The 13,259-nt window shown below is 44.1% G+C and overlaps 2 protein-coding genes across 2 annotated transcripts in view; one reads left to right on the forward strand and one right to left on the reverse strand.

The window, feature by feature from the left end:
* The window catches only part of LOC111156008 (acyl-CoA synthetase medium chain family member 5), a 118,057-nt gene that overhangs the window by 56,697 nt on the left and 48,101 nt on the right, over window positions 1-13,259 (reverse strand).
* The window catches only part of LOC111156009 (protein disulfide isomerase like, testis expressed), a 32,469-nt gene that overhangs the window by 10,316 nt on the left and 8,894 nt on the right, over window positions 1-13,259 (forward strand). Inside the window, exons 2-6 of the mRNA XM_022516537.1 lie at window positions 81-287; window positions 6,299-6,432; window positions 7,306-7,443; window positions 10,955-11,065; window positions 11,148-11,273. Of these exons, the coding sequence (XP_022372245.1) occupies window positions 81-287; window positions 6,299-6,432; window positions 7,306-7,443; window positions 10,955-11,065; window positions 11,148-11,273 (716 nt within the window). The remainder of the gene's footprint in view (window positions 1-80; window positions 288-6,298; window positions 6,433-7,305; window positions 7,444-10,954; window positions 11,066-11,147; window positions 11,274-13,259) is intronic.

Consider the following 13,259-nt stretch of genomic DNA (forward strand, 5'->3'; position numbering starts at 1 on the left):
AGGTGAAACCCAGCCTCCTTCTTGGGAGATGGGGATTGGGAGAGGCTCTAGCAAGTTCTGATTTATACTGGCTCTTTCAGACAACCCATCCTCCAAGCAATCCAGGAACCTGGCTGAGGAGCTGGGCCAAGCCGTGGAAGTCATGGGCAAAGGCAAGAATGGGATCGGCTTTGGCAAAGTGGACATCACAGTCGAGAAGGAACTTCAGAAAGAGTTTGATGTTAAGAAGGCCCCAGAGCTGAAGCTGTTTTTTGAGGGCAACAGGTCAGAACCCATCAGTTGCAAAGGTAAGAGTCCCTGTGCATCAATCAAGGCAGTGCTAGCTACGGAAACACAAACACCAGCATTTAGGTGGCATAACAGAACTACGAGTTTATTTCTTGCTCATGTAGAACCCAGGTGGCAGCCAGAGGGTGGAGGTGGGTGGCTCAGCTCCACATAATTTTTCAAGGACCCAGGTTCCTTCTAGCATGCGGCTCTATCTTTCCTTAGAGCCTCGGAAGCCCCTGCCATTTTCTCTGTATCTAGCCAGCAGTTGGGGCAAGGAGGCAGAGGACTGCCACTGGTGGTGCTCATGACCCAGGCTTGGAAGTGGCAAACATCACTTCTCATTTCATTGACCAAAATTCTGTTACATGGCCCCACCCAACTTAAAGGCTGAGCAATATGGCCCTGATCTGTGTCCATAAGGAAAATACAATTTTGGTGAACACCTAGCTGCCTCCACCACAGCATACATACCAGCTGGTGGGCCCTAGAAGCACCATGAAGTGGGATAGTGAGATGCATGGTTCATAAACTGCCAGAGACCAGAGAGTGAGATCCTAACTCCACCTCCCACTTCCCGCCCCAATCTTCACCTCCCGCCGCAATCTTCTACTTTAGAATGGTTTTGAAAGGGTCCCAGGCCAAGAAAAGGGGCACTGGGAGATGAGAAAACAAGACAGATTTGGGACAGGGTGACTACCAAACACTGGAGCTTCTATCATCATCCACTTCATTCATTAACTCATTCATTCACTTATTCATTACTTTTATTGAGAAACTAACATGTGTCAGTCCCTATCTTGCTATCAAGAATGCTGTAGCATTATGTGACTCAGTGTGGCACACGGTAGGTCCTAATTTTTAAAAATGCTAAATATATGAATGCATAAATGTCCATAAAACTGATGGATGGATGGAACGAAACTAACAAATGCCAAGGTGCCCAGCACAGCCCGCACTATGCTAGTAGAATGTTCCCATTAGATGTGTGAATGACTGAGTCAGGAGACTGAGTCTTGCAGCGTCTGGCATTTAGCAAGTCTGCAATAAGCCTGTTTGAGTTTTGTTGCAAAAACCAAAAGGGCCCAGAGAGACCAACCTCCTGCAGGGGCTTGCAGGATGCCTTACAGTTCTAAGAGCGGACACAAGGGGGCATGAGACACAGGCCAGACTCGCAGGGGAAGGTGCTGCAAAAGCGCCAACCACAGCGCGCATTATATACAAGACCAGGCAGTGCAGTGGCTCCCAAGGACCTTGTGGGACCATGGTGGCGGGGGGCGGGGCAGGGCAGGTGAGGTCTGACTTCTCTTTGAAGCAATAAATGTGACAATGTGGCAACTTCCAGACTCTCTGAGCCCCTTTTGGTAGAAGCCAGTGCCTAGGACCCCCTCTGTCATTCAGGAAAGCTGCATCACCACCTCCCTTAGGAAGTCCCCTTTGACTGCCCGCATCAGGGTGCCTGCCCTCCTCAGGAGTCCCATAGCACCTGTGCTTCGCCCTCAAGCCCTCACTCACAGAACTGATTCTGTTCTTGAGCACAGAGCAGGAGCTGATTTCACTTCTTTTCCCGGGTCCTCTGAAGAGGCTGCCCAAACTGGCAGGTACCAGCTGGCTTTAAACCCTTACCACGCACCTGAAGGACAATCGCTTCCCCTTGTCAATTCTTATTTTCCTAATCTGTGAAAGGGAGATGGTGGAAGTATCTCCCTCTGAGGGTTACTGATGAGGAGAAACAAGTTTGTAAGGCACAAGCCCTGACATGGATCTGAACCGTTTACTGTGCTCCATCACTATTCTGGGCCCCTTACATATGTCACAACAACCCAGTATGGCAGGTGCTTTTACAGATGGGAAACTGCACAGAGACGTGGAGCAACTTCCTCAAGGATCCCCAGCTACTAAGCACTGGAACCCACAAATGTTTTCTGCAAAGGGCCAGATAATAAATATTTTAGGCCTTACAGGCCAATCTCTTTCACAACTACTTAAATCTACGGATACAGCGGGAAAGCAGTCCTATATAAACCACTGACTGCCAATAAAACTTTATTTATTTACAACATCAACTGGCAGGTCACAGGCCAGACTCGCAGGGGAAGGCCCATGGGCTGTCACTGACCAACCCCTGCTCTACGGTGTGCTGCACTCAAAATAAATGGCAGATGGGGCTCTTGTTTTTATCAAACTATTACTTTTCTGACCCTTGCACGGTGCCTGCAACACTTAGGTTCTTCAGAATAGTTTTGGAGTTTGAATGGGATGGAACTGCAAGGACCCACTGCAGGCAGACTTGGGCTAAGGAGCCAGCCCCTAGTTCTACCAGGCCTGCCCATCCCTCCCTTAAGATCTTCAGTGTTACCCCCAACCAGGGAAAGAGGCAGTGGGGTGCTAGGAGGGAGCCATAGCCTAGATTTAGGACAAACAAGAGTTAGAGAATTTGAGCCAGCCTTCCAATTTCTCATTTCCTAAACAGGATGAATAAGCCAGTTCTGCCAATCTGGCAGGGCTTCCCTGAGCTCAGAGGGGTGACAGAGCTTTACTGGTCTCCTGCACCAACTTTTATGAAAACCTTCCCAGGAGGCAAGTTGGGGTTTAGTCCTTGTTGGGTCAAAGCTAGAGTTCTGGTTCTCTTCTAGTCTCCCAAGGATTGATGATGGGAAACTTGGTCATGGCCCCCTCTCTGGAGGGAGGAAAACTCAGGTTGGCTCCAGGGCCTCAGTTAATGATGCATTCACAGCTTGTGCTTGGAAATATGCAGTGGAGCGACAGCTGACAGCCCCAGTCAATCATTGACATAGCATTCACACCTCAGTTGTTACCCTGTCCTCTGGCTCAGAGCCAAGTGCCAGAGGAGACACCTGCCCAAGGGGGTCAGTGACCGATCTGCAGGCACTCAGGAACAACCTATTTGTCAAGTTCAGAGCTACCTCAGCCCCATAGGGTTCAGAGGGGCAAACAGAGCTCAGACATCCCAGAGAAGATGGCCCAAGATTGAATTCCCTCAAGCCAGCTTATGTTATGATTCACCTACCTCATCCATTTACCCTGTAATTATTTCTTGAGCATCTAGTATAAGCTGACATTACAGGAGCTAGTGAGCAAGCTAGCCAAAAATCGTCATTTCAGAAAAAAACAAATTCAATGAAGGAAATGCAACAGGTCATAAACTAGAGAATGATATGATGGGGGTGGGGGTGATAAGAAAAGTCCAAACCTCTAACTAAATAAGCCGGAGGAGTTGCCCAGACCACTGAGGAAAGGCAGCCCAGGCAGAGGGAGGACCAGGAGACACCAAAGCCTGGTGAGCAGGACGATGAGGGTGCGGCTGCAGGGCAGACTGTAGGAGACAGCCGCACAAAATGAGATCAGAGCAATGGTTCTGATCAGTTGAAATTCAAATGCATTTGGTGGGGTTTTGTTCACCTTTTTTGGTATTTTCAGGACTTTGGAACCTGTTCCTTCCAGAGCACTTACAACATAATTTTTTTTTCCAGACAAATGCCTATAAGATGAACTATTTCCATGATATGTGCTTGTTTCCTCCTGAAAGATGGCTGGGAACACTGAAAATAGAAACTCGGCCTTGGGGCTGAATCCAGGAGGAGAAGGGGACTGCAGGAGGGTGGAGTGCTGTGATCTGGGAGTGGTAGGAAGTCTCCCCTCACCCCTTTCTGTCCCTTGAGACCAGGACATCATCCTTCTATGAACTTTTTTTTTTTTTTTAAAGATTTTATTTATTTATTTGACAGAGAGAGATCACAAGTAGGCAGAGAAGCAGACAGATAGAGAGAGGTGGAAGCAGGCTCCCTGCAGAGCACAGAGCCCGATGTGGGGCTCGATCCCAGGACACTAGGACCATGACCTGAGCCGAAGGCAGAGGCTTTAACCCACTGAGCCACCCAGGTGCCCCCTTCTATGAACTTTTATGGGCCTGACTCATCGTGGCTTTTAAAATAGCCTAATCGGTATCTACTAAAACTGAATGTAGCATTCCCTATGACCAGAAATTCTACTCCTGGGCATGTACCCAAAAGAAGTGCATCCAATGTGCCCCCAGAGACATGCATGAAATTTAATTCTTAATAGTCCCAAACTGGAAACAACCCAAATGCTCACCAACAGAGGATGGATGGATAAATTATAGAATATTCACGCAACAAAATGCTACACAGCACATACAACAATATGGATGAATCTCATAAAGTAACAAAGCCTAGACCCCAAAACACAAAATGTGATTCCACCTGCATAAAGTTCAAGATCAGGCAGACTAATGCATGCTGTTAGAAGTTAAAATAGTAGTTACGCTTAGGTAGGGATAGGTGAGGGGCTGGGACGGGGCATAATGGGACTTCTGAGAGCCTGGTAACAAACAGTCTGTCTCTTGAGGGCTGCGAAATTATCTGTCTCTTGACAGATCAGTATCTGGGTGATACTCAGGTCTGTTCATTTTGCAAAAATTCACCAAACTACACATAATAATTTGTATACCTTTCTGTATGCAAACATACTTCATTGTAAGTTTTGTAAATGGCCTTACTAAATTCTTGGGAAATGTAAGCGAAGATGCCAAAAAGAGTCCTTGTCAGTACATTTACCAACTCAACATGCATTCATCAAGCCCCATGCAGCAATCCAGCACAGGCTGCCTGCTCTGCCTGTAAACCTCTCCCTCTCCTTCCTTGTCCAGTTACATTCTTACCGTTGCCTACTTATTAACTCCTATGCATCCTTCAGTATTCAGCTCCTAACTGATCTCCTCCAGGAAGCCCCCCTTGACTTCACAGCCTAAGTCACATATCTTCGCTACAGGCTCATAGAACTTTGCTTTTGAGTAATTACTTTGGGTGTGATTATATACTTGTTTGTGTAATTACTTGACAACTTTCCTACTCAACAGAATGAGAACTGCAAAACAGTGGGAATATATTTGTTTCTGCTCACCATTATATCCCCAGGACCAAGTACAGCACTTGATAACATGATAGGTACTTAGTACATATTTGTCAAATGAATGAATGAGTGAAGGAATGAATAGTGAATGAAAAATTCAGTTTAAATGCTCCATTCTATTCTATAGCAGTCTTTGATAGAAAATAATATTTTACATTATATACCATCATGTGGAATTGATGATCCTAGCAAACACATATCCATCTATAGCCTAATGTAATTCTGCACACTGTTAGGTCTCCCCAAATATGGTGTATGTTTCCCAATTTTAAAAGCTAAGATTTTTGTGTGCTTGGCACCTTCCATAAAATAGCTGAGAAACGGATGCCAGGATCTATGACCTTAGTGCATATCTGCATCTCAGCTGAGGAACTGGAAGCACAGGCAATAATGGAATTTTCCCAAGGTCACAAAGCTAGCTGGTATTTTTATTTACACTTCATTCATTTACATTTTTTAAAAATAAATCTACCTTCTTGTCACTTTGGAAAGTAGACAGAAAAGAAGACTGGGTATGCTTCCTTCTGAGTTTAATTCCCAGGTTCACTAATGGGTGGCTACTGGCAAGTCTAACCTCAATTTCCTCATTTGCAAAATGGGGAGAGTAAGAATATCCCTTAAGGTAGAGCTATTGCAGGGATGTAACACATGTAAATGGCTCAGCACAATGCCTTGTCCTTGGTAAGTGCTCCATGACATTTAACTACTGCTGTTAATGTTCATGCCTTGCGGGCGCCTAGGTGGCTCAGTGGGTTAAAGCCTCTGCCTTCGGCTTGGGTCATGATCCCAGGCTCCTGGGATCGAGTCCGGAATCCCGCTCTCTGCTCAGCAGGGAAACTGCTTCTCCTTCTCTCTCTGCCTGCCTCTCTCTGCCTACTTGTGATCTCTGTCAAATAAATAAATAAATAAATAAAATCTTTAAAAAAAATGTTCATGCCTTGGGGCTGGGGCGGGAAGGACTGACCTTGGCCTTCAATGGGCAGGAGCCCAAGACCAGATGCTTCTGCTCATTAAGCTTGGAGAAAACAGGCCTTGCTCCAGTTCAAGAGGAAACTTCTATAACTGTCTCTCTCTCCAGGAGTGGTTGAATCTACTGCCTTGGTCGTTTGGTTGAGAAGACAAATTAGCCAGAAAGCATTTTTGTTCAATAACACCCAGCAGGTGGTAGAGTTTGTGAATTCTAGGCCCTTGGTCATCATCGGCTTCTTCCAGGTACTGGGTTCAAGAGGTGGGAGTGGCTTTTTGACTGGTGAGCAGTCCTGTGTCTGGGAAGGGGTAGGGTAAGGAGAGGTCTTTTACTTGGGTTAATGCCATACCCATTCTTATTTTCCAATGAGCTGGTTTTCCGGGTAACAGCAGTGTTAAAATGAAGAAAGAAAGAATGGAAGATGACGTGGGTAAGAGAAGCTAACCGGAAAGGTGGACAGGAATGCAGAGAGAGGAGAGGAAACTGATGTTTATTAAACTGGTTTTGATAATATAACTGATATTGTGGAGGTCCATTTAGAATATCACTGAGTAATAAGTAATTTGCAAATTGTTTTTCCTTGTGGAGAATGAATTTCTTATATATCTTTACTCATTTCCGGTAACTAGGATGGCTCCTGCCTTCCCCCAGTGGAAGTCAGAACTTTGGCATTATATTTTTACATGGGGAGAGTATGTACCTCTTTCTGTCTCATCTCACTTTTGGACAGCCCCAATTTTCTTTCAAGTTATAGAAAGAAGGCTGCAACTACAGCCATAACTTGATACCAAGTTTCTATCTGGTGAAAACAATTAAGGAATAAATGTTTAAAAGTCTCAACCTGTGTGTTAGAACAGCTTTACTCTAAATACCTGGAAAAAGTTGAGCTTATCAGTTCTTTCCTTTAATCTCTGTGGACTGGCTTATTTTGGCCTTAGTCATAGCCACAGAAGTATTCTGAGTATGTAACTTCATGAAAGGGGACTTAGGGAACCCAGGAAAACCCCAGAACTTGGAAAGGTGAGGAGACGAATTGATCACCATTTCCATCTTGACCTTAAATAAGCCAGACGTTTTTCTTTCCACCAAAGTCCCACCAAATATCTTTCTCCAAACAGGATTTAGAGGAAGAAGTAGCAGAGTTGTTCTATGATATGATCAAAGACTTCCCAGAGCTAACATTTGGAGTGATATCAATTAGCAATGTCATTGGACGTTTCCATGTCACCCTTGACAGTGTTCTGGTGTTCAAAAAGGTAAGACTTGGGTTCTATTGCTAGTGAAGGGTCCCTAGCTCAAAATGGATTATGCATGTAGCTACAGAATTTGGGTACAAATTCTGGTTCTGCCACTGCCACCTGCAAGCTACATGGCATTGGACTAGGCAGTTATTGTTAAATCACAGTCACCCAGAGTTTCTCTGGCCTTTCTAGACATCTTCCACTGTAAGCTCCTCCTCCTCTTCTTAACCAGTAAATGCCAGTCATTAAAGCTCAGTCCTCTCCCCTGTGTTTTCTTCTGGTCCCTGCTCTCTCACCCACCCTCCATTAGCAATTACCACCCATACACCCATGACTTACAAATCTCCCATTTTCAGCCAGACTTCTCTATCTCCAGACTTTCATATCCCTCACCAGATGTCTCAACATGACCAAGCCTAACATCATAATCTCCCCTCCAGCCCTCCAAATCTTCTTTCAGTTCTTTTTCTCTTAATGAATGGTATCACCATTTTTCCCATGTCCCATCTGAGCAATCAGAATACTCTCAGGCATTATTCTAACCCGTCCCTCTTCTCCACCTTTCACAACCGTCCATCACCCCAAACCCATAGATTTTAAATCCAAAGTATCCCTTGAGTCTATTTCCCTCTACTGCTACCATCCTAAGTCAAATGACGATCTCCCATAGCCTAATGCAACATTCACCCAACTGGTCTGCTACATTCTCTCTTATCCTCTAAAGAGTCATATTTACAATGGGATGCCTGGGTCGCTCAGATAGTTGAGCCTCTGCCTTCGGCTTGGGTCGTGGCCCTGGGGTCCTGGAATCGAGTCCCGCATTGGGCTCCCTGCTCAGCGGGGAGCCTGCTTCTCCTTATGCCTCTTCCTCTCTCTCTCTCTCTCTCTCTCTGTCTCTCATGAATAAATAAATAAAATCTTAAAAAAAAAATAAACATTGTATTTCCAAAACTCAAAAATGATGGCCACCTGCCTCCTTCCCACTGAAAGCCCTTTAATGGCTTCATATTATTCTTAGGATAAAGACTCAAGTCCCCAATAAGGCCCACAAGGCCTTCCTCAGTCTAGCCTCTACTATACATTTTCCTCCTTTCCCTCACTGGGATCTGAGAACAGATCATCCAAGCTGTCTTATAGGGCAGCTGTCACATATGACTACTTACATTCAAATTAATTAACATTTTAGTTCCTCAATGAAACTAGCTACATGTGGATAGTGGCTACATATTGGACAGCATAGCACTTCCATTAACACAGAAAGTTCTATTGAACAGTGTAACTCTAGACACTGTAGTCTGGTTCCTGGAACATGTCTTACTCCCTCGTCACACAAAGCCAAATCCTTACAATAATCATGTTATTTACAGATATGGCTTAGAGAGGTTAGGTTACTTGCCCAGAGCCACACAGGAGGTGGCTGAAGTGACAGCCAGACCTGCTCAAGACCGTGAGCCACTAATTTTTACTTAGGCTCTTAGAAGTCATTACAAGGTTTTAAGTTGGAGAACAAAATAACCTGATTTGCGTCTTTGAATGGGACAACAAAGAGTCCAAAAATAGATCCAAATACATATGGGAATCTAGTATATGATAAAGATGATATTTAAAATATGTTATTCAGGGGCGCCTGGGTGGCTCAGTGGGTTAAGCCTCTGCCTTCAGCTCAGGTCATGATCTCAGGGTCCTGGGATCAAGCCCCACATCAGGCTCTCTGCTCAGCAGGGAGCCTGCTTCCCCCTCTCTCTCTGCCTGCCTCTCTGCCTACTTGTGATCTCTGTCAAATAAATAAAAACATAAAATAAAATAAAATATGTTATTCAACGACTGGTATTGAGAGAACCAGGTAGCCATTTAGAAAATAAAAAAAGCTGAATCTGTATAACCTCCTTCCACGCACGTAACTAAATTGCAGACTGATTTATGATTTAAAAATATAACAAAGAAACAATGGAAAGACTAGAAAATGCCACGGGGGACTTTGATTTCTAAACTCGGAGCTGGAAAGCCCTTTTATAAAGCATGACAGAAACCCACAAAACTATGAAAAGAAATACTGATAAATTTGGACCACATAAAACGTTAAAAGTTCCACAGAATAAACCTCATCACGATATAAAAAACCAAAGCGCAAACATGAAAAATGGACTAGGACAGAGTCAGTATATTTTAATGGTTAAGAGCATAAGATCTAGGGGCGCCTGGGTGGCTCAGTGGGTTAAAGCCTCTGCCTTCGGCTCAGGTCATGATCCCAGGGTCCTGGGATCGAGCCCCGCATCGGGCTCTCTGCTCAGTGGGGAGCCTGCTTCCTCCTCTCTCTCTGCCTGCCTCTCTGCCTACTTGTGATCTCTGTCAAATAAATAAAATCTTAAAAAAAAAAAAAAAAAAGCATGAGATCTAGAGTCAGACCCCTGGGTTGGAATCTTGGCTCCCCCTCTCACTAGCTTAGCAATCTTGGGCAAGTCACTTCACTTTTCTGTGCCTCGACATCCTCAGCTGTACAATGGGAGAAATAATGATTCGTAACTCAGTGGAATGTTATGTGGATTAAATGAGTTCTTGCATATAATGTATTTAGCATTGTGGCTGGTGCAATATGAGCTCTCCGTAAGTCTGATTAACATTATCGACTATTGTCATGATCAGAAAAGAGTTTCAGCTTTGTCCAAAGGACAACGGTGCCTATGAAGTATTTGAGCAAGAGTGTAAGAGCATCACTCTGGCTAAAGGGGCGGAGTAGGTTGGAGGGAAACAAGGCGAGAAATTGGAAGACCATTAGGCAGCTTTTGCAGGAGTCCAGGGAAGAGGTCTGGACTACAGGTTAAGCTCCATGAAGGCAAAGAGAGACAGAGTAGGGAGAAATCATCCAGAGACAGCTACATCTTTGTTCTCCTTCCCACACAGATTTTGATCCTGAGCTACAGAGAACTATTTACTTCCCTGTGTTAATCACAGTCCTTCTGAGAAGCAGTCATCAAGCAGGATTAGACATGCAAAAGATTAGGGAAAATGCTTGTGAAGGGAAACAGAAGGAGCTGGGGGAGACTCATCAGGCCACCATACAGGTCTGACCTTCTGGAAGGAAGGAAGGTCCCCTGCTTGCAGAGAAGTTCTAAGAAAGCTGGTCACTGTCACCTACCAGAGAAGTCCTGCCATCTCCCAGAAATGGGCTTGCCTTAGTATCCCCAACACAGCGTCATTGGTTAGGAGCAGTGTGCAAGGAACTGCATCAGCACAACTATTTGGATGGCTTTCAAAATGAAGCAACTGGCTGCCCACTGACCACACTCCCTGCTTTATAGACTGGAGATTTTCATAGCTGCCACAGGCCCATCTTTCACTCACAGGCTAATCCGCCCGGCCATTCATATTTACCAAGTACCTAGATTATGGATTAGGTTTGTCACTATGGTGTTCCCTTTTTGTCCACGGGGAAAACTGTGCTATTTATGTAGATATAAATATTATCTATAAAGTGTCTACATTATGGAAGATACTGTCCTTCAATGCTTTTCTCCTTTTGTCCAAGGGAAAAATTGTGAAACGTGAGGAGCTTATTAATGACATTACCAACAAACATGTCCTCAATCAAGTCATAAAAGAGCACCTCACCAATTTTGTTATTGAATACAACACTGAGGTCAGTGAGCCAAGGGGTCCCTGGGAGAAGGGAAGGTGGAGCAGCTGTGTGCATGGATGACCCATTTCCCTGGTAATTTCAGAACAAGGACCTGATTTATGAATTGCACATCCTGAATCACATGCTGCTCTTCGCCTCCAAAAGCTGGGAGTCATTTGGTTTGATAATGCAGCATTATAAATTGGCATCGAAGGAATTTACAAACAAGGTTTGTGGAAAGTGCTACTGCCCTTGTTGGATGGGTATCCAGGACACTAATGTTGTTTGCCGCCCTGGTGATTGTAAATTAAGCCCAGGGTGATTTGCATGTTCATTTGCATAAATTCCCTTATTTGCGCATTGATGCTACATATTATTTCCTACTTAATTTTAAACCAGCTTCCTCCTCCTTCCTGCCCAGCATTTCTTCCTTTCTTGCCATACCTATGCTGTTCCTTCCCTCATCTTTTTGAGAAGTCTACTATGGGAACATGATGGTTTGGCTGCTTTTTTGATGAAAGATGCTCCAGGATGAGTGAAGGGCTGCCGTGTGGGTGGTCTTCAGCCTGGAAGTGAGGGGGAGGAGAGACCACCCCTGTCTGAGGTCATATGAACAGGCTGCAGGTGTGAAGTGGCACGGATTAATAAGTAACTGCTGAGACTCAAGGCTTTAGCATCGCACAGACCTGATTTCAAACTCTCTTCTTCTTGGAAGAGATTTTGTTCATGAGTGTCTTAGCCACTGAATTTCAATCACCTTATGTAAAATAGAGAACTTCATGGAAGAATTAGAGGTGTCACAGGTAAAGCAATGAGCAAATGTGCAATGAACGGTGCTATTATTGCTCTCATCACTGTTAGAAACAAATCTGTTTTTCTCAAGCGCCAGACCTATGTGTCCCTACCACCTGGACTGTGGTGGCAATTTGCTTTCATTTTTTATTTTTTATGAGAAGTACAGTAATGGCAGATTATTTTCCTTTTGATGAAAATTACTCTAAAACTCAAATGAAACCATTAAAAACTTTGAAACCCAAAATGAACACTCAGTAAAGCCACTAGGGTGCATATTTAATGTTCGTGCTATAACCCACCACACTATTCTCCAGGGAGTTTGTTCCAATTACAGAAACAGTTCTTGTAGATATACTTCCTGGTTTGTTCAATTTTAAATTTTTGATGTAATTCAGCTGATCACAATCTGCTTCCTTCTATGTCTCTTACGTTATAAGAGTCAATACATAGCCATATTTCTCCCAGATTTTTTTTTTTTTATTTAACTCTTTAATCTCAGTGGAGTTTGTTTTGGCATATATTGGGAGATAAGGTTCTAAGATGGCCTTTACCCCAGCTATCTAGCTTCCTGAATGCCATTTGATTGTGATCCATTTTAAAGCCAAAGATAAATGGATGAATATTATTCAGACAGGCCATTCCCCTATATCTTATCTTGTTCATGGCTAATCAATATTTGTTGAAAGTATTCAAGGATTTTTTTTTTCCCCAAGGATGGTTCTAATGCGTTGCTTTGTTTTCCACTCCCCAGCAGAGGGAAGCCTGTCAGGCACATAGTAGGGCCCTTAATATTTTGATAGATGAATGACCTGAGGGTATCAGTGTTTGCTGTGGCTTCCCTGCTTTGCCTCTTGCTTCTTCCCTGCAACCAGTGTCATCTTTTAAAAATTATTGTAGCACTTTCTGGCTCTCACTATTCTTTAGTGGCCTTCTATCTTACTCAGATAAAAGCCAGCTTCCTTACTAGACCTCTGATCTCATCTCTGACACATCTCTAACTTTGTCTCCCTTGACTCTCCCCTCATGGTGCTAAAGCCACACTGGTCTTTCCATTCTATTCAGGAATATTCTAAGCTCCCTGACCCTAGGCCTTTGCACTGATAGTTTCCACTGCCTGATTCAATGTTCCCCTGACTTGTTAACTGATCAGCCAGGTCCCAGCTAAAACATCACCACCTTAGATACTCCTGACCCTCCTACCTAATACTGGGCTCTAACCTCATTGCACCTGTATGGTCATTCTCTATCACGGGGCTCTGTTTTACTGAATTAACACTCATTGCTATCTGAATTTATTAATTTGTTTACTCCTTTGTTGTGTGTCTTTTCCACTAGAACATAAACTCCATGAGGGCAGATTTTATCTGCCTCAGGCAGTTTATATCACCAGTGCTTCGCAAAATGCCCAGCATGTACTCTG

The sequence above is a fragment of the Enhydra lutris genome, unplaced genomic scaffold, assembly GCF_002288905.1.
Source record: "Enhydra lutris kenyoni isolate GAN:26980312 unplaced genomic scaffold, ASM228890v2 scaffoldscaffold45, whole genome shotgun sequence".
Classification (NCBI taxonomy): domain Eukaryota; kingdom Metazoa; phylum Chordata; class Mammalia; order Carnivora; family Mustelidae; genus Enhydra; species Enhydra lutris.